This window comes from Cyanistes caeruleus, chromosome 1 (genome assembly GCF_971803275.1).
Source record: "Cyanistes caeruleus chromosome 1, bCyaCae1.hap1.1, whole genome shotgun sequence".
NCBI classification, from domain to species: Eukaryota; Metazoa; Chordata; class Aves; order Passeriformes; family Paridae; genus Cyanistes; species Cyanistes caeruleus.
The window spans coordinates 42,170,000-42,190,254 of NC_141701.1; the positions used below are offsets into that span (position 1 = coordinate 42,170,000).

At 37.0% G+C, this 20,255-nt stretch overlaps 1 protein-coding gene across 1 annotated transcript in view; it reads left to right on the forward strand.

Moving 5' to 3' along the window:
* Nucleotides 1–20,255, forward strand: part of PRKDC (protein kinase, DNA-activated, catalytic subunit) — an 81,070-nt gene that overhangs the window by 6,616 nt on the left and 54,199 nt on the right. The window contains exons 10-31 of the mRNA XM_086888522.1: nucleotides 262–419; nucleotides 660–806; nucleotides 1,943–2,107; nucleotides 2,918–3,086; nucleotides 4,110–4,159; nucleotides 5,310–5,447; nucleotides 5,753–5,902; nucleotides 6,352–6,467; nucleotides 7,126–7,285; nucleotides 8,389–8,475; nucleotides 8,844–8,963; nucleotides 9,330–9,489; nucleotides 9,920–10,026; nucleotides 11,831–11,921; nucleotides 13,172–13,335; nucleotides 13,994–14,146; nucleotides 15,346–15,453; nucleotides 16,225–16,451; nucleotides 16,869–16,963; nucleotides 17,910–18,009; nucleotides 18,934–19,067; nucleotides 19,556–19,810. Of these exons, the coding sequence (XP_086744648.1) occupies nucleotides 262–419; nucleotides 660–806; nucleotides 1,943–2,107; nucleotides 2,918–3,086; nucleotides 4,110–4,159; nucleotides 5,310–5,447; nucleotides 5,753–5,902; nucleotides 6,352–6,467; nucleotides 7,126–7,285; nucleotides 8,389–8,475; nucleotides 8,844–8,963; nucleotides 9,330–9,489; nucleotides 9,920–10,026; nucleotides 11,831–11,921; nucleotides 13,172–13,335; nucleotides 13,994–14,146; nucleotides 15,346–15,453; nucleotides 16,225–16,451; nucleotides 16,869–16,963; nucleotides 17,910–18,009; nucleotides 18,934–19,067; nucleotides 19,556–19,810 (3,054 nt within the window). The remainder of the gene's footprint in view (nucleotides 1–261; nucleotides 420–659; nucleotides 807–1,942; nucleotides 2,108–2,917; nucleotides 3,087–4,109; nucleotides 4,160–5,309; nucleotides 5,448–5,752; nucleotides 5,903–6,351; nucleotides 6,468–7,125; nucleotides 7,286–8,388; nucleotides 8,476–8,843; nucleotides 8,964–9,329; nucleotides 9,490–9,919; nucleotides 10,027–11,830; nucleotides 11,922–13,171; nucleotides 13,336–13,993; nucleotides 14,147–15,345; nucleotides 15,454–16,224; nucleotides 16,452–16,868; nucleotides 16,964–17,909; nucleotides 18,010–18,933; nucleotides 19,068–19,555; nucleotides 19,811–20,255) is intronic.

The following is a 20,255-nucleotide window of genomic DNA, read 5'->3' on the forward strand; positions in this document are numbered from 1 at the left end:
TAAATTACATCTGAACACAGCTGTGCATTCCATAATGTTGTACATTTAAAAAGAGTATTTTGGAGGGTTGTTTTATGCTGAAGTTCTTAATGTTTGGGTACTGATACTGCAGAGTATCAGTAGAGGCTAGAGGAATACATTTTATACCCTCCAGTCATGGTGGGTCTGCCCATCTAAAGTCCTAATGTGGACTTTCACAGTCTGGGCTGGTTGTGTAAAATGTGAGTCTGGTCTTTAATGAGAATTGTTTTTAAATTGCAGCTGGGTTACAGTTGTTCAGCTGGCACTCTGCTCAGTTTGGAGCCTTGCTCCTGGACAACTATGTGTCCCTCTATGAAGTGATGTGCAAATGGTGTGCCCACACGCATCAGGAGCTGAAGAAAGCCAGTTATTCTGCACTAGATTCGTTCCTCAAGCAGGTGTGGTAACTTCACTGGGATCTCCAAGTCTAAAGCAAAATTAAATTTCTTGAAATAGTGGGAATATTTGGTGCTTGGAAGTTCAATGAATCTATTTAATGAATAATTATTTAGTTTGGAGTGCTTTGTTTACTTTTATTTCTATTTATTTATTTATTTACTTCCTTTACAAGCTAAATATCTTCTAAGACTTACTGTAATTTTTTGTGAAATGCTGGAATGTTTATATCTGCTTTACAGATTTCTTTAATGGTGGCTAAAGATGCAGAGCTACACAAGAGCAAGTTGCAGTTCTTCATGGAGCAGTTCTATGGAATCATCAGGAAGATGGATTCGAGCAGCAAAGAATTGTCCATTGCCATTCGCGGATATGGGCTTTTCGCAGCAGTATGTGCAAAGGAGTTATTCTGATGAGGGAGCTTACTGAAAGCATGATTCATAATCATAATGTAATACAAAGATAGGATAGTACTGCAAATTTTAACGAATTTAATGCTCCAGTACCTATGAATCTGTAATATGTGAAGACACACTAATAGTTGTTTCTGTGTTTAGGTTAAATCTTGGCCAAGCATCAGATACTGGGTTGTGAGGAAGTAGTCTTGGTGATGCTGCAAGTTGTAGCACTGAACTTGTGTTAATGCTTGGTTCAGTTTCAGAGCAGAATATTTCTTTAATTGCTAAAATAATCTTAAAATAATACTTGAAATTATGCAAGTGATAAATGGATAGTCTTAATTTTGTCAGCATGTTTTTAGACTGACTAGATTCAACCTTTAGTCTAACAGCCATATTTCACTGTTATGTAAAGCAATGGTCAGTTCCCAACCACAGTTCTTGCTTCTGACCTGGTTCCTGTCCACAAACACTGTTTTTTGACCTAGTTCATGCTATGAGTTACAAACCATTCTATAGAAATTTGTAAGCTTTGTTACAAACCCTCTGTTACCCTTTGGATACTTTCAACTTGTTTGTTAGTTTAGGAGTAGTCTCTATAGGTTCTGTTTGTACAGGACCTATAACGATAGAAGTTCAGAAATTGGACTGTTTGCTTAAGTGTTTGATAGTAGTGACCTGACTACTAATGATAGTACTAGTGATAGTACTAGTGATAATCAGTTAAGTTACATTAAGGTAAGCCCCTTATTACTTTAATGCAGCTAATACAAAATATAAGTTAATTTAAGCATCCATAATGCCATATTTAAGGTATTTACAGCCAAACTCCGATGTTTTTCAGGCTGAATATGAATTCATGTCACTGAAAGTTCAGGTACTTTTACAGTAAATTACACTGCATTAGTGAACTATTGTTGTAGCCCATGTCAGGTACTGTGTTTCTCATATGTGTAGCAAGTACTTGAAGTTAGTTTATTCAGACGTATTGAGTTTCTGGAAGAACTTCAAATATTATTTCTGTTATGGTTCAGTGAAGACGTGGCTGGGTTTTACTGCTACAGCATGCATTTATTTGCTCAGCTCTACAAAATTGCCAAACCAGGTTTTTATTTTCTCTCTGTAAGCCCTGTAAAGCTATACATTCTGAGGATGTGGACAACATGTATGTGGAGCTCCTTCAGCGTTGTAAGCAAATGTTCCTCACAGAAGCAGAAACAATAGATGAACATCTGTATCAACTACCAAGTTTCCTGCAGTCCATTGCAAGTGTAATATTCCATATAGACACGGTAAGTGGAGTATTTAAAGTACCACCTAATTCTTTTATGCAGTTGCAGATGTGTGAGGAACTGTGTACTTACCTATGATAAAAGGTGTTTATTTAACTGAAGTGTGATGACATCTAGCCCCTAGGGGATGGGAAGAATATCAAGAGAATGCTGTAATGGATTTTATTTGAATACAGAAAATGCACTGAATATGCTAAATAAAATGCTACAGTGCACTGAAATGAAAACCATCATAGGCAAATGTGAATATATTTTAATTTATTTTATGTTCTTTATTTGGATGAAGCCATAACCTTTCTGTGTTTATACCAGTCTGCTGCTGCTTTGTCTTTTGGTAGTGATACTTAGAAAGTTCTTTGAGACTGATATTTTGATTCTGCTGTGATGTTATGCTGTCCGTTTTAATGAGGGCTTTCTGGATATTACCTGGAGCTGTGAAGTAAGATTGGGGCATACATTTTTTATTCAGATGATTATGGATAATCAGATTATAATGCTGTTACTGTTTAACTACACTTTTCTAGTAAGCTTAAAAGTAAATTCACTGAAGCATTAATCTGTTCAGGAGCTACTTTCCATTGTATGGTCCAGGAAACTTTCTTACTCTGTTTGTTTAGTTCTGTTTGGGGAGAATTTCGTAGTTGCTTTTTGTTTGTTTCTTTCTTTGGGGTTTTTGTATGTCTAAGATGAATTCACCTGTTAAGTCTTGTTCTCACAGCAGATCATGATGCAAGCTCTTGCAACAAAATAACATGCTGAAATAATTTCACATAATTTGCATAATGGATATTTTGTCTTTCTTTATTCTAGGTTCCTGAGGTATACACTCCAGTTCTTGAACATCTAGTTGTGCTGCAGATCAACAGCTTTCCACAGTACAGTGAAAAAATGCAGCCAGTCTGTTGCAGATCTATAATAAAGGTGTTTCTTTCTCTCTCAGGAAAAGGTCCAGTTCTCTGGAGCTTTATTAGCACTGTGGGTGAGTCTGTGATACTAACTTCGTTGGAGTTTTTTGAGGTCATGGGTTTCTTTTCCTTTGGTTGTTTTTTTTTTTCCCTTAATTGTTTAACTGATTCTAGGAGAGAAATGTAGAATAGCCATTCAGGATTAAAAATGAAGCTTGTCCTTGGACATTGAGTGTTTTTATGGTGATATTTTTCAATATCCACTGTTAAAAAACATCAGGAATGCATTTAACAATCATTTTGGATAATAAAGTGGATATCATTTAGGGCAGGAGAATACATGTCTGTGATAAGACTTGCATTTCTGCTCTGAAGAATTATGGGAATAAAGAGATTTCATAGAAAAGTGTACAAAAATCTATTCAATGTCCTTTTAGTTACCACTACAAAATAGCACAGAAAGTAAGGGTGAGTGTTATCTTTATTAGAAAAGTAATTTTTTCATGCTCTGGAACTTTTAAATAGTAAAAGTCCAAATATGGAAGTTAGTCAGGTATAGTTCTATGAATGCAATACTGAATGTGTCAGCAGTGGTAACTGACAGTCTCAAGCATGCTGACATTTCTTTTCAATGATTTTCAGAAATTATTTTTGATTTCTTTCAACTATTTATTGTGGCTTTTCTCTATTGCTAGGGCATTTTCATTGTTTCCAATGTTCTTGAGTTGGGAAGTGGTACACCCAAGTATCACATTGATCCTAAGTCCCTGAAAATCATTGGGGGTTGTTGGCTTTTCAATAAGAGCATTGTGGGTGATGCCTTGGTCATCCATTCAGAATCAGGAAAAAGTCAAAGCAGTATTGAGAAAAAGTAGTAAGAAGCAAGTTCAGAATTGGTGGAACCTGTGGAACATCCTAGAGTCAGGGCCCTGATTTGGGCTATTTTGTCCTTAAAGCAAAAAATCTGTGTTCTTTTGCCTCTCCCTTACCATGACAGAATATAGAAAACTGATTTATTTCATTGTTAGTGTGATGAATGATGTGAATGCCATGCTTTTTAAGTCTATTCAGGCAATTTGGTTTTTTGTTTGTTTCAGTGCATCAGGGATTAATCAGAATTTTCTCCAAGCCAATCACATTTTCGAAGGTAAAATAACTGTTTAAACGTATTTATTTAATTTGGATTCCTAGAGCATACATTGCATTCCAGTTCTTGACAACCTAACCCAGCAAACAAGGGAAGGCCCAAAGAAGCAAAAACTGTCCATTTTGTTATTAGTCTACTAGTGTTACTAGATATTGGCTCATTTGTTCTTAGTCTCTCATCGTCACCTCTGCTCAGCACAGTGTGAATGTGCCATTTCTGCTGAATAGAGAAAATTACATGAAATACGCTTCTCTTTGGTCAAGTTATCTGTAATGAAGTAGGTTGTAAGTCAAGTCATCCAGCTTTCTTCCAGGTTAAATTCTGGGCATTTTAAGCATTACTAAATTCTTGTGTTAAGCAAGGATGTTAAAGCTTTTTAATCCTGTGCAGCAGAGTAACTATAGAATTTTTCAAATAACTAAGCATAGGAGGACAACCTTAGAGTTTTTTTTTTTGTTTGTTTTGTGCTTTTTTCAGATTTATAGAGAAAGCTAAACATTTCATGTTTCTACCAGCAGCAGTAATGTTATATTGTGTTGCGTGGGTCAGGTAGTTCTATAGGTAGTTGTACTGGGATTTGACTGAGATGGAGTTAATTTTTCCCACAGCAGCCCTCATGGAGCTGTGCTTGTATTTGTAACTGAAAATGTGTTGATGACACACCAATATCTGGCTACTGCTGAGCAGCACTGGCACAGCATCAAGATTGGCTCCACAACATTTTCCCCTCACCAACAGACCTGGGGGACAAGATCTTGGGAGGGGACAGAGCCAGGACAGCTGACCAAACTGATTAAAGGGATATTCCATGCCATATGGTGTCTGGTCATCAATAAAAGCTGGCAGAAAAGAGGAGGTGGATAGCATTGGTTAAGCTGTTTGCCTTCTGGTACTTCTGCTCCACGTACCAAAACCCTACTTCCAAGGAAGTGGCTGGACATTGCCTGCTGATGGCAAGTAGAGAATAAATCTTTTGTCATCCTTCGCCACTAAACTGCTTTTATCTTGACCCATGAGTTTTTTCAATCTCATTTTCCCCTTCCCAATCCTGGTGGGGAGGAGAGTGGTAGAATGGCCTGATGGGTACCTGCCATGCACCCAAGGCCAAACCACCAGAGCAATGTGTCTGACAGATATTGTGTCCCTTCAGGATTTTTTTGGCAAAGATACTTCTGGATCAGAAGAAGCCTTTGAAGCTGGAGAAGGTGGGACACGAAGATCGAAAGTACCAACTTATAAGGATTACCTGTACCTCTTTAGAAGTCTTCTGAGCTGTGATGCAATGAAGGTAAAGCATAGTTAACATGGAAATACAAAATGAAATGGAAAATGAAAAACAATCCTGAGTCTTGTTGTCCTATTACTGCTTTTTTAACTTTGGATTTTTTCCAAATGTCATGCTGTAGAAGGGCTATTTTCTGGTTTTAGTTGGAATTTATGGCTGATAAATTAATTGAACAGGGATTAATTTATGCTTTCATAGCTGAGAAACATCTAAAACTGGATTCTCTGGATCATGTAAATGTTAGTGTGTATATTAAAGAATTAATTTTCATTTGTGTTTTGAAATATGAACATTTTTGTCCTACGAAGGAATGTGTTTTTGAAGATGCAAACTTTCTTACTGAAAATGCACAACTGCAATCCCTGAGTCGCATCCTGTATGATGAGCTTATAAAATCTATTTTGAAGATTATTGAGAAATTGGACCTGACTGTTCAGAAACTGGATATTAGTGAACAGGTGAGACCTGAAGACCTATCCATAAACTCCTGCTGTTGTAGGGGAACCAAAATCATATCCTTTGTTTTGTTTTCTTTATGCCTAGATAACATGCGCTAGTGTCCTTGAAGTAACATTTATTCTAGATAAAATATTTTGTTTAATATTTTTGAACACTGCATTGCAGTGTTAGGAGATTGAAACATCAGAATCAATAGAAGTTCACAGAATCTGTTATTTTAGACTTTCTACTCTAGAATCTGTTATTCATTTTTCAGCTGGCTTTCTCCTTAGAAGCAGGCATCTCTTATTCTTCCTTTGACTTACTGATGCGTCAGTGGTTAGTCCTTCATCTGCCAGAGTACCTAGGAACAGCTAGAAAAAGACAGACTCTTAATGTGGACAAAAAAGTGTAAAAGGTTTCTGTGTTGTCACAGATCTGGTGTTCTTTCTTCAATATTTATTTCCAGGATGAAAATGTAGGTGACGGTGCTTTGGTTGGGCCTTCTTCTGACCCTGCTTCAAACCTTCAGCCAACAAGGCCAATAGATTATATGGCCTTTATAAATCTCGTGGAATTCTGCAGGTATTGATATGTTTTTGTGTAATTTGAAAGTTACAAAATGGCTGGAAGGAGTTTGAGGTGAAATGTGTGTAAGATGCTTGTTTGTGAGTTAATTTGATAGATCATATTTCAAAATGCACAAGGAGATTAGGAGGGAGATAGAAAGTGTTTTTCAGACACCTGGGCCATAGGTAAACACGTGCAAGCTTGTCAGCTCAGTTTTTTTAAAAGAGTGTAAGAGACATTCATCAGCATTCACTTTTGTTATTTGTGTCTAGTTGTCTTTCATTATATGTTGTAGATTATCCTGACCATGTATCCTAAATATTTAAGAGACCAGAGATACAGTCTTCAGAGACTAGTAAGGGGCATTAAGTGAAAGGTACAGCATTAGTTGCCTGTGGAGGTCCAGTAATGAAATGTGATATGTGAGAATGTGTGTTTGTATAAATTCAATAATGAGATATGATAAGGGATAAATGGCTTGGCCTTCTAAAACAAAACGAAAATCTTCCTGTGCTTGACTGAGAAGGCAGCATGTATTTATTCTCCATCTTTGGAGCTGCTCTGTTACAGCAATATTTTTCTTGTACAGACATGAAAGTTTATAAAAAATGAAACATTGTATTTCATTTCTTTCTTTTTTTTTCCTCCTGTGTTTTCTGTTCATTGGTTTTAGAGAGATACTTCCAGAGAAACATGTGGAATACTTTCACCCTTGGGCATATTCCTTTTCTTATGAGCTTATTATACATTCAACAAAACTACCTCTTATTAGTGGATTCTACAAGCTGCTCTCAGTTGCAATGAAGATTGCCAAGAGGATAAAATACTTTGAGGTGAGGTCTTTTGCCCAGTGGAGGAGTAACTTGTTATGTTAACGACTGTCCCATTCTTTATGTATTGTATTTTATTCCCTATGAAAAATAGTTCATTGAAGCTGTGAGTTGTTTCAAATGTTCATAGTTTCCTATGGCTCCATAATTAAAAGCTCATTAAAAGTCAAAATTTAGACTAGAAGCCCAGTTCCTGAAGAGACACCATCCACATATCATCACAGAATCTCCAGATTGTTAGGGTTGGAAGGGACCTCTGGAATTCATCCAGTCCAATCCCCTCTGCCAAGGTAGTGTCACCTAGAGAAGGTGACACAGGAACTCCTCAAGGTGGGTTTTGCAATGTCTTCAGAGAGGGAGAATCTGCAACCTCTCTGGGCAGCCTGTTCCCAGTGCTTTTTCCAAAATCCTGAGCTGGGTGAACAGAGAGATGGGAGGTACACTTGCAGTGCAGGTGGTATGATAGGTATTTTGGATAGAAACAATCTAATCAGAACAGCAGGGTCATGTATGGGTTAATTACTCAGCTTCTGGCATATACTCCTATTCCACTCACTGATTTCCACAGGGAATGTGATAACTCTATTGGTGGATGCACTGTTTGTGGTATAGAAGCTATTGGGCTAAAGCATGTGGGTGTGTAGCCCAACACAGAGCCCATAGCTGTCCCTGCCACTGCTGCTGATGGCACCAAGTGAAACACATTTGGAAACTCATTGGTGTAGATGCTTGTAATGTGGATGCTGTTATAAATGGTTTTCTTATTACACCAGCCTTCTTGCCACCTGAGCATCCACTATTAGGCAAGTTTTGGTTTTTCTGGTTTGTTGTATGAGAGGAGAAAATTAAACCATTGAAAAATGACTTTGCAGTCAGGTATCTCTTATTTGTATAATATGTAATATATTCCAAAAAGTTGACCTTCAGTGAACCATATTAATATTAATTTTCTAACTAACCTTTGAAAGATCAACAATACATTTCAAGTTTTCACTGATGCCAGTTTCATATTGGACAGTATGATGTTTGTATTCTTAGTTGAACTTGTGGTTCATGTATGTACTATGTGTTTTTAATAGCATTGACATGTGGTTTCTGTTTGGTAGGGTGTCAGTCCCAGGAGCCTCAGAAGATGTCCTGAAGATCCAGAAAAGAGTTCTTGCTTTGCTCTCTTTGTAAAGTTTGGAAAAGAGGTAAGGAATTTTGCTCACTAACTTTCTTAGTCTGAATATAAACATACGTGATTCAATCAAAATTTTATCTTCTGAGGAATCTTACATAAACAGTAGATGTATTTTGAGCTTTTTGAGCTGTGCAACATAGTGGGGTTTTAAGATCTTTTCCTGTCTCTTTTTTTTACTTAATGTCAGAAGAGGTGTATTGGTTACCAGTTTGTATACAGTTGAGAAATAACAGTATAAATACTTCTGGTAACTGTCTGCAGGTGAATGAGATTCCAGTATTGGTTTCGGCTTGTTTATTTTACATGTGTATTAATACAGTTAAGTCAAGATTTCAAAAGGTTTACGTTTTGTTCTCAATCTGTTTATCTGAATTTTAGGTTGCAGCAAAAATGAAGCAGTATAAAGATGAGTTATTGGCGTCTTGTCTGATTTTTTTGCTCTCTTTACCACATGACATCATCATGCTTGATATCAAAGTATATATTCCTGCAATGCAGGTGAGTCAGAGTGATGTACAGCTAACACTTTTTATCCCTAAGATATGTACAAACATTCTGTACCAATGTCAGTATTAAGGTAGCTATTAAGCTCTCTACAGTCTTCAGTAAGATAGAATACAAATGACTTGACTCTATGGATAAAAGATAAATTGTTGGAATTTGCTTTTGCACTGAGCAGACTTTCTTAATGCCTGTGTAGCAATATAAACGTATCTCCTGTGCTGATCTTGAGTGAGATGCTAAACAGAGAAAATTGCTGCAAGGGGAGATATACACTAAATGCTTTTAAATTTGTCTCTTTTACCATTAAGTAACACTGGTCAATAAATGTAAAATGCTGATAGTTTTGTATTTGACACTTAGAATGCATTTAAGCTGGGCCTTAGCTGTACCCCCATGGCTGATCTGGGTCTGGATGCTTTGGAAGACTGGTCAGCTCACATCCCCAGACATATAATGCAACCCTATTACAAGGATGTCTTGCCTCTTCTTGATGGTTATTTGAAAAGCTCTACATCTGCAGGTACATATGTACTAAAAAATTGCTAGTCTTAAGGAAGAAGAAAATGCTTTTTTTTTTGTAAAGATGTGGACATGCCATACTTTTTGTTTGTATTGTGCACTTTCTGTGTTTGGAACAACATGACTTTCCTTGCACACCAAAATGCACTTTTTTCTCAAACTAGGATTTACTTGCTTCTGTTGAACAATCAATTATCATTGCCATTTTATTTATTGTTTTTGTATATGTTCTTTTTCCACTTAAATTGCTTAGTTTTAGTAAAAGAATTAATTTCCTTAATAAAGATTTTAAATGAAAGAATAATTGTCACATTTTTAAAATAAAAATGGGCAAAACAAGAGTAGGTTTTTTTAAAATGAAACTATTAGTAGGTGCATGAGATGCTTGTACCATAAACTGGTGTTGATATGCTGGTTTTTTTGTTCATCAGTTGAATCCCAGAGTAACTGGGAAGTAAGGAAACTTTCTCAAGCAGCCCAGAAAGGACGTAATAAAGTTGTGATACAGCGTATAAGAAAAGCAAAAACATTTTCAGTGGTAAGAACCCTCTTTCATTTTAGAATTAAATGTTAATCCTTTCTTCCCACTGCTTCTTTTCCTCTCTTGCATGCATACTTTTTTTTTTTCCTGTGGGCTAGTTCTACCTTAGAAGAGTTTAATGAATTCCATTCTAAGAGTGTGGCTCTATAAGCTGTTATATCAGCACAGCTGGAAAGATGACATATTCCAGGGTGAGGATGGGAATTAAGCAGGGAAAGGGGACTGAAGAAATCCTGTAAATGAGTATCACTGCTAGACCAATACATTATGGCAACAAAAATTTAACTCCAGCACACAAAATCAGGTCCCAGCTTAGCAACTTTGCAGTATGCAGTACGGTTTTGTGAATGTTTAAGTGTTTGGGGGATTTCTAATTGTCTTGTGGATAGGCTTACAATCTTTAGAGGCCAACATATGTATTACTTTGTCTAGTGGCCTCTCAAGCGTAAGTGTAGTTTTATTTGTATATTCCAGTACACAGACTAACTTGGAATAAACCTCTCTTTAGGTGTGACATTTTTAGTTACTCCTATACATAGAACTCTTTCCAACCTGATTGGTTAAATGTGAGGCTCCTGGAGTGAGTCCAGTGGAGAGCTACAAAGGTAATTAGAGGACTGGAGCATCTCTTATGAGGAAAGGCTGAGGGATCTCAGCTTGTTTAACCTGGAGAAGTGAAGACTTAGAGGAGACCTCATCAATATCTATCAGTATCTGAAGGGAAGGTGTCAAGAGGATGGAGCCAGGCTCTTCTCAGTAGTGCCAAGCAATAGGACAAGAGGCAATGGGCAGAAACTGATGCACAGGAAGTTCCATCTAATATGAGGAAGAACTTCTTTACTGTGCAGTGACCAGGCATTGGGACAGATTTCTGAGAGAAGTTATGGAGTCTCCCTCACTGGAGATATTCCAGAACTGTCTGGATGCAGTCCTGTGCATGGGCTCTAGGATGACCCTGCTTGAGAAAGGAGGTTGGAGCAGATGATCTCCAGCAGCCCCTTCCAACCTTGATAATTCTGTGAAACAAAATGAGTTAATTTTATATTCCACACCGTCTGCTTCTGAAAATCAGTTGCCTGATAGATGCACTGTTTAGTCTGGAGAAAGGAGGCTCAGGGGAGACTTTATCGCTCTTTACAACTATCTGAAAGGAGCCTGTAGCCATGTGGGGATCAGTCTGCAAGTGGCCCCAGGTTATGCTAGAGGAGGTTTAAATTGGACATTTGGAAAAATATCTTCATGAAGGAGATTGTCAAGCATAGGAACAGGCTACACAGGTAAGAAGTAGAATCTCCATCCCTGAAGTGTTGGAAAATGTGGGTGTGGCACTGGTGGACATGGTTTAGTGATGAGCCTGGGTTAGTGGTTGGACTTGATGACTTTAGAGGTCTTTTCTAATCTAAATGATCCTGTGATTCTCTACAGGTACAAGATCTAAACTTTAGATTCTAGAGTTAAAGCAAGTGAAAAGAGAAATTTTTGCTTCAGATTTATTTCTGCTTTTTACATTGTTATGTCATTCTGTAGGTATGTGTTATCTGTGATGATAAAATTTTACTTGAGAAATGGTAATTGAAGGCTCACAAAATGCAGTGAAAATGCTTTCAAGTCTTGCCCTCTTTTGTTTACTAAACCAAAGCTCTTCTCTTGTTCGATGCAATTCTTTCCCTCAGGGTTTCATTTTACCTTCTTCATCTGTATTTAATATAAGCCATAAGACCTTTATTTATGCTGTAAATCAAATTACTTCTATATAGAAGTAACTGTTCTTTCACTAATATTAATCTGTTAAATTATTTAGGATAGTAGTCCCTCCTTGGAAGCAGTAAGGACTAGAGTGGCACGCCTTCTTGGATCTTTGGGAGGACAGATTAACCACAACTTAATTACAGGTGAGTATCCTGTCAAAAATATGTCTCTGCTGTCTCTCTTGAAAGTAGATTTCATTAAGGCCTCAACACTACTTTAGTATACCTGTTTTTTGGTTGCTGTCGTTTAAACAAAATTACTTTTATTCCGTTTTGGAGTTTAGTAGAGCAAAAATATTCACCAACTTAATATGGAGCAGGGAAAGTGTTTAGGAAACCACAGTTGAAAGCAAAAAATTATGCATCTTAGTAGATGGTTTTATTTATTCCACCCTTCACCCTCTGGCTGCAAAGCAATTTTAAAACTTTGCCCCAATTTGTAGCTCCTTAATACTTATTTCTAACTCTAATACAGGTCTCAGTGTTTAAGAACTGCAGTCATGAATTACGTAAATCTCAGCAAGCTTACTTTCTCACTTGTGAGTTTAAAGTACATCATGCCTTTAATATGTGTGGGTAGTAGAGTTCCATTTGGATGCTCCTCAAAAAAGAGACAATGTTTTCTCCATTTCTCTGTTCAGTCCATCAGCAAGTTTTATAATTTAAATATTATACCGTCTAATAAAAATGAAAAGCAATAGTGTAAGGCCCCCATGAGATTCAAGGGATAAATTCAGCACAAAATATAGTTAATCTAAAAATTCATGTCATATTATGCATTTTTTTCCTTCTTTGCATGCTTATGTTTGTTTTTTTCTGCCTTTACAATCAATTTTCTTTCTGCCTAGTACTTCTCTGCTACTTACTCAAAAATACTGGGGGAAAGTAGCCTTATTCTCTGGAAATTAAATACAAAGTGTGGTCAGATATTGTTAACCAAATTTACAAATATGGGAATATAGGGAGAGAAGGGAATAAGTATGCCAGTTTTCCTTGGAGGAAATAGCTATAAATGGCTGTAAATAGAGTCCTTTTCTGTGGGATTGCAGGAGTCAGTATGTTGGATCTTTTTGTCTGATTGACCTTCAAGAATTTCCTGTACCATTGAAGACAAATGCATTATATTGGATGTCTTACAGAAATGTTTTAAATCAAGTGTGATTCTATGTCTTCTGGATTTATTTGTTTCCAAACTTAACCTGTGTTGAAACTGGAGACTGCTGCAACTCTCACCTGAAACATTGCCTACAATTTTTTCAGTAATTTATAAAGCATTAACATTGCGTGGCAATCTAACTGAAGTTGGAAGGTTACAGATTTTTTTGACTGAACTAAGTAAATACTTGCTCTATGCATATTGTATTAAGCTTGTTTTCATCTTTCAAATGCATCAGCTACCTCTGCAGAAGAGATGATAAAGAAATGTGTATCCTGGGACACTGAGAAGCGCCTGAGCTTTGCTGTACCATTTGCAGATATGAAGCCTGTCATCTACTTGGATTTATTTTTGCCTCATGTGACTGAACTGGCTCTTTCTGCAAGTGACAGGCAAACAAAAGTATTGATTTATTTTTCTACATCTTGTTTTATGCGAGCTGATAAAATTGCATAAAATAATGTCTTCCTTGTTACTACAGACCTGTTTTAATTAATTCATAGGTAGCAGTGTGCTTCTTTGGTGCCCTTTCATATTACACTATTCTGAGTGTTTAGAAGCTAAAGAGAAGAAGTTGCTGTAAGCTCTGCCAGACAGCATTTTCCTTGATTTAACATAAAAATTAATGTTTTAAACTAGTGGGTCTTTTTAAACTAGTGTTGTTTAGCCTCCTTCTCATACCCAGCTTACGAACTTTTGAGCTCAGTCCAGCAGAGCACTTAAGCAAATATTTTGGTGCTGTGCTAGATTGGGATTTTGATACCCAAAGAAAGTCCAGACTGGAGATATCTTTGAAGACACCATGGGTGACTTACCTGATGATGAACTTTCTCCAGCTGTTATGTGACTGCCCATCACAGAGACTAAAACACTGGGAAAAAGGCTATTTAAAATGTGTGTAAATTATTTCCATGGTCATGATCCATTCCTGGAATGGTGATTTAGCATAGGTGTGATTTCTCAAGTACACCCTTTCATGTGACTCATTCTCTCCTGCCCACAATTTTGTCTTCTCTGTGAAAGTAATGGATGCATAACCAAAGGGATTTCTAAATTTCAGGTTGCAGCGTGTGAGCTGCTACATGGCATAGTTACATATATGTTGGGGAAAGCCTCTCAGATGCCAGAAGGACATCAAGGTCCCCCACCTATGTACCATTTACATAAGCGAGTATTTCCAGTACTGCTTCGTCTTGCTTGTGACATAGACCAGGTAAGCAGATTTTTTTTATGTGAATTTTAGCTTGTTCATGTACCTTTAAATGTGAGAATTAATTAATAACTTTATTTAGAAGTTTTCTAACATGCTGTTTTGGTTTTTTTTCCCAAATGAAGAGTATTTTGTAGGCTGAAATTCTATTCTAGGGATGGATTGTCCAGATTTTGGGAGTGGGGTTGAAACTTTTTCAAATACTGGTTTCAAATACTTCTATAATGCAGTGTAGTTCAGAGTACCTCAGAAGAGTGTACAAGAGAGATTCAAGTTTCACGGTTCACTCAGGGAGTTTGTGGCAGTAACCGTCTTTATCACCATATTTAATTTCTGTAGTCTTTCAGTAAGAAGTTAATTGGAGGTGAAGTTGATTATGTTGATATTGAGTGTCTGCAAAGCTACAGTCATAGTAAAAGCATTTGGGAAAGAATCTGTAGCTGCCTCTTTGATACCTACAGATGATATATTTCATTCAGACATTTGAACTTGATATTTCTCCTCCTTTGCACAAAACAGAACAGACACATAGGTTCGTCTCCACTGAAATGACAGGTTTTCATGCCTTTTGAGACTGCTGTTTAGACCCTGGCATCCATATCTATTTTTAGATCAAAGGGATTTTGTGTTCTGTTAAAATAGACAGGAAGCTGTGCTACCAGTTTAGGTGAAACCTCTTTTGTTGGTGTGTGGCTGAACATAAACCATAGGTAAATGATGTCTGGATTTATCCAAGCCACAGGCACTGCACTTGAAGCATGTGTATATGCATAAATAAGTGTATTTAGTGTTTCTTCCCTTCATGCTATAGTGTGACAGTACTCAATCAGGTTGACTTACAGGTAGAATTGTTGAAATCCAGGAAGATAGATTTTTAGATCTAAATATGGGTTAAGAAACTAACATCCTTGTTTCCCTGACTGTGTTTTGGCACATCAGTCTGTGGCATGCAGTGTTCTTTGTCTCAAAGGATATTACAGAGGAAAGCTTGGAGGTCGTTGAGACTAGCTGAATAGAAAGTATATAACCCATTCTAATTGTCTGAGGTTTTTTGGTCCTTGATATGGTAATGTAATATGCAATTGGTTATTCATTTCATAGACCCTTTTTGAAACTACTGTTTTTTATTCTTACATATTAATAGCAAAGTAGCACAGAAATGTATTAATCCTAGAAACGCAGTTAATGTTTGCTGTTTTCAGGTAGCAAGACAGTTGTATGCGCCTTTAGTCATGCAACTCATTCACTGGTTTACCAACAACAAAAAATTTGAGAGTCAAGATACAGTGGCATTCCTGGAAGCTATCCTGGTAGGTCTTAAGTTTTTCCTCTCTTTTCTCTGTGCCATGTGACTTTATTTTTAACTAGCATCATTTTACTGCTGAAGAGATAGAATAACCCCTTAACTATTTGAAAAAAAAAAAAAGGTTGCTTTATTTATTTATATTCTAATAACCCTTTAATGTTTCTTAACTGAGATTTTGATGATGGATTTCTCATTCTTTGGCATTCTCAAAATGCAGGTATATCATCTTCAGATGAATGAAAAACTCTTTATCATCAGTGTAAGCCAGGAACAACTGAAGCACATTCACCATTCATCCCCCTAATGCCTTTGTTGTGTGCTTAGTTTTTCTCTAAGTATCTTTTCCTTCACCAGGTGCAAAAGTTTTGCATTTAAAACTAGCTTTTGCACTGAACTGAAGTGGTTGGAGGCAAGACAGGTCAAGAGGATTGGAGTACTTTTTCTTAATGGAAGTCTGTGTTGTCATACCACTTCTTACACAGAGCAAACACACCCATCAGAAAATGAAGTGACTTAGACAAGACTCCTACGCTGATAGCTGAGACAGGAATAGAAATCCAGATCTTTGAGCTGTAATTCAGTACTATGAAGGCTGAATGTTCTGTCCCTCCCTTGAGCAGTAGCAATTTTGAACTTTGTTAATTTCTGGTAAACTGTGAGTACAGGTTTTTAATTTTCAAATCATGCAATGTAGATAAGCTCCTATAATACTGCACAGAGACAATGGCGGGTTTTTTTCTCATTCTTGAGATGAAATAACCTTGTGTAATTTCAGAGTGGCATAGTGGATCCAGTTGACAGCACTTTGAGAGATTTCTGTGGTCAGTGCATACGAGAATTTTTGAAATGGTCTATCAAGCAGACAACACCGAGACAGCAGGAGGAAAGCCCAGCAAACACCAAGTCTCTTTTTAAACGGTTGTACAGTCTTGCTCTTCACCCCAGTGCTTTCAAGAGGCTAGGTGCAGCACTTGCTTTTAACAGTATCTACAGAGAATTTAGGTGAGCAAGCAGAGCTTGAAACAGTAACTAACTTGGCCAGGAGGTTCAGTGAGATAAAGAATACAGCTCAAATAGTCATCCCCTGACACGCCTTCTATTAATGTATATGATGGTGTAAAATTCACTTACTCAGGTTATTTTTATAATAATTGTGTTGTTTGGGCTTTCTGTCTGTGTGAAATGTATAAAAATAAATTTACATCGCAAGTTTATAAGAAGTTTTTTTATGCCTTTTCAGGATGCTCAGGAAATTTTACTGCTATTTTTTTAATTCATTTAGATGTATTTTTTTTTGTGTAAACATCTTTTGCAGTCTATCTCAACAATATTTACTTTGGTTGTTTTTAATTAGGATTTTACATTTAGTGCTTCTTCTACTCATGGATCTCATTAAATTTTTTCCTGATTTTTTTAAAGGGAAGAAAATTCTCTGGTGGAGCAGTTTGTATTTGAAGCACTGGTTGTTTTTCTGGAAAGCCTAGCTTTAGCCCATACAGATGAGAAGTCATTAGGTGAGCTACAGATAATTAAATGTGGAATGAAGAAAAAAGCTACCCTGTTGAATCTTGGGTTAAAAAAGAAAAACTGTAACTGTAAGAAAAGTACATTTGCTTACTTTTGCAACAAAGGAAGAATTATTTTTCATTATCAGTAGAGAGGTCATTTGATATCCAGTTAGGAACTCCTTGAATCAACTCCTTGCGATGTATGAAGGTGGAGTATTTTGAGCCCAGGAGAGAGAACCTTTTAATATTTACAATTATTTACAGTTTTGTAATAACACTAAAAAGGCTGCTGGTGCTTCAGACTTGAGTTGTGGTTTTGCAGTTACATGGTGTAAAAAAATGTAGCTTGATGAGAATCAGTCTATTCTTATATAACAAACAAATGCTCCAAAAATTGTAATTTTGATATATTCAATGGAATATTTCCACTATTTTGTGACACCTTTTCCTCAATGTCTTGTCATTCTTTACAACAGTATGTAGTTGTGTGAAGAATCTGTGACCTCTTTCACAGTACTAACGATTCTAAATCTACTTTTCTCAGTCTTTTTTTTTCCATGATCTTTCATGAATTAATAGTAATTAGAACATAAAGCCAAAGGATGGTGTAACAAAACTTAATTTCTTTCAGAGGAAGAGTTCAGCATATGGTAGAAGTGTCCCTAGAAGAATTACTCACATGGGAAAATTTTAGTTCCTCTAAGCATGATCACAGAAAGTGGAATGGAGTTTTACACCAAAGGCCTCAGGCTTGGCTCAGGCCAAGCTGTCCTGTCTGGTGTTTCTGTGATTTTTCTTCTGCACCTTTGAAAAATTTACTGTAGAAGCACAGAGTAGTGGAGCTGGTAGACATTATCATGTGTTACAGATTCTCTTGCACCATGTCTACAGTGCTACCTCAAATCAAATTACTGGCATTTTTTTAGAGATGTCAATTTTCTGTCTCCAACAGGTACTGCCCAGCAGTGCTGTGATGCTGTTAATCACCTGAAGCGCATAATCAAGCATAAAGCACCTTCTCTGAACAAAGAAGGAAAACGGCGGGTACCACGGTCAGCTATTTGCATTTATTTTCATATTGTGTTTTAATGAACATTATCAGTAGTTCCATTAAGAGCTTGGGATTCTGAAAGAGGATTTCATCTGATGATGATTGCTGATACAGACCTCCTGATGTGTCTGTTCAACCACTGGTGGGAAAACACTGGACATAATATGAAAGGAGCATGATTCTTTATTCCAGCATGGTGAACTTGATACAGTTTAGCAAGAAGAGGCAGAAAAGAAGAGCATGTTTCCCTCACAGCAGTGTGTATAATAGCATTAACACTGGTGCTATAAAGCACTTGGAGGCAACTGCTCTAAAGTCTTTCTTACTGTTGTTAAATGTCACCAGAAGCAGGACAAACTGCAACAGGATGATCAGCAATTAAAGAAGGGAAGCAAGAAAGGTAAAAGAAGCAAAAAAGGATTCAGTATCAGGATGGATGAAGCTCTGAGTCACTTAGCTGACCCTGATTTGGTGAGGAGATTGGACTAGAGACCTCCTTAGTTCCCTTTTTAACAAAATTACCATGTGATCTTAAAGAAACTGGCAGGTGGAGTTTAGATTTGGGTCACTGGTGTGACATTTGATAAGTTATGAGACTGGATGATTATAGGGATGGAGAAAAACTGTGCAGGCTTATTTAATCTCCCTTTTTCCTCTTTGAGTTTACAAAAGAGAAGGAAAGATACCTGCTTCTGCATTTAAAATTGCCACAAGGATTATGCTTTGGGGATCTCAAGTAGAGTGAGGAAAAAGGAAAGCAGTGCCAGACATGATGGTGGAAGAACTCTTTCTTGTAGCACAGATGGGTTGTGGTTAGATAGATAACAGGGATTCATAGTGCTCATGATTTATTTTTTTCAACTGAAAGACTATTGCTTCTTGGTAGATGTCAAGAGGACTGTTATTCCCTAATATTTTTCTGCAGGGGATTCCCAGGTACTAAATCTGTGTGTCTTCAGGACATTGTCATGTGGCTCTTAGTGCAGTGTGGACGACCTCAGACAGAGTGCCGGCATAAGGCCATGGAGCTCTTCTATGAATTTGTTCCTTTATTACCAGGTATTTTAAGTCACAGTGCACTATTATCTTTGCTTCCTATATTCTCTGCATGCCTTCCCTCTGTGTTTTCTATGCATGGTAGTAATTACAAGTATCTGTTCATTCAGCGCTGTTAAATAGAAACTGAGTTGTTGCTTATATTGTAAATTGGGTACTATGAGAACCTCAGGGTTTGAGGGATGTTTTGGGGCATAGAAGAGGCTTTTATTGCAGATTTAATTCCAGCCCAAAACTGCTGTTGTGTATCCAGCTAAAAAGGGCAAAATTTGTTGATGGGGAACTGTGAATGTCTTAAAAATTAGCCTCTTCTTATGGAAGGAAGAGATATGTGGGAATTTTAGGGATGTGACTAAGGATAAAGCAGAACCAATACCTTCTCTGCTAGAAGACACAATTTAAATCACAAAGTTGTTAGTTTCCTTGCCTCTAGTTCCTTGCTATTTTGAAATGTGTTTTTCCTAAAAAATTTATATTTCTGTTTCTGTCAGGAAGCAAGTCTCCATCTTCTTGGCTGGCTGATACTCTAAAAAACAGAGGTGTTTCTTTCCTCATTACCAAATTTGAAGGAGGTGGCACCGATGCCAAGAGTCCATCTGGGATCCTTTCTCAGCCAACTCTCGGTGGCATGCAGGAACCCTTCAGTTTACAGGCTGTCATGCAGTGGATGGACATGTTCTTAGCAGCACTGGATTGCTACAATACATTCTTTGAGCTGCAGATGATCAAACCTTCTGAAGTACTGGGTGAGTGATTAACTGTTGCGTTAGTTTCATTCATGTGTGTTACACAAAGCCCACCCAAGATGATTTCTGACCTTGGAACTTAAGCCCTTTTCTCAGATGTTGAATACATGGTTTTACAAACTCTCACAAAGTTTTCCAATGACAGTTGTAAAGGGATGGGGATATTTTTATGAAGTACTGTGTATCTTAAAATGTTTCCTTTTAGCTCTAGAAATACATATTTGCATTTCTGAGTCATCCACTTACCAGCAACTTCTTTTACTCTATCTCATCTTCCAAAATTATTCTGTTCAGCTAATTTCCCACTGCACAGAAAAGCAATAGATTTTTTTTCATGTTTTTCTTGAAGTCCTTCTAAAGCTTTTTACCCTCTCTTTATTAATATCTGGAAGAACCTATCAGAAAACAATGAAATAAGGCACTTTTTCACTTCAAGTCCCATACA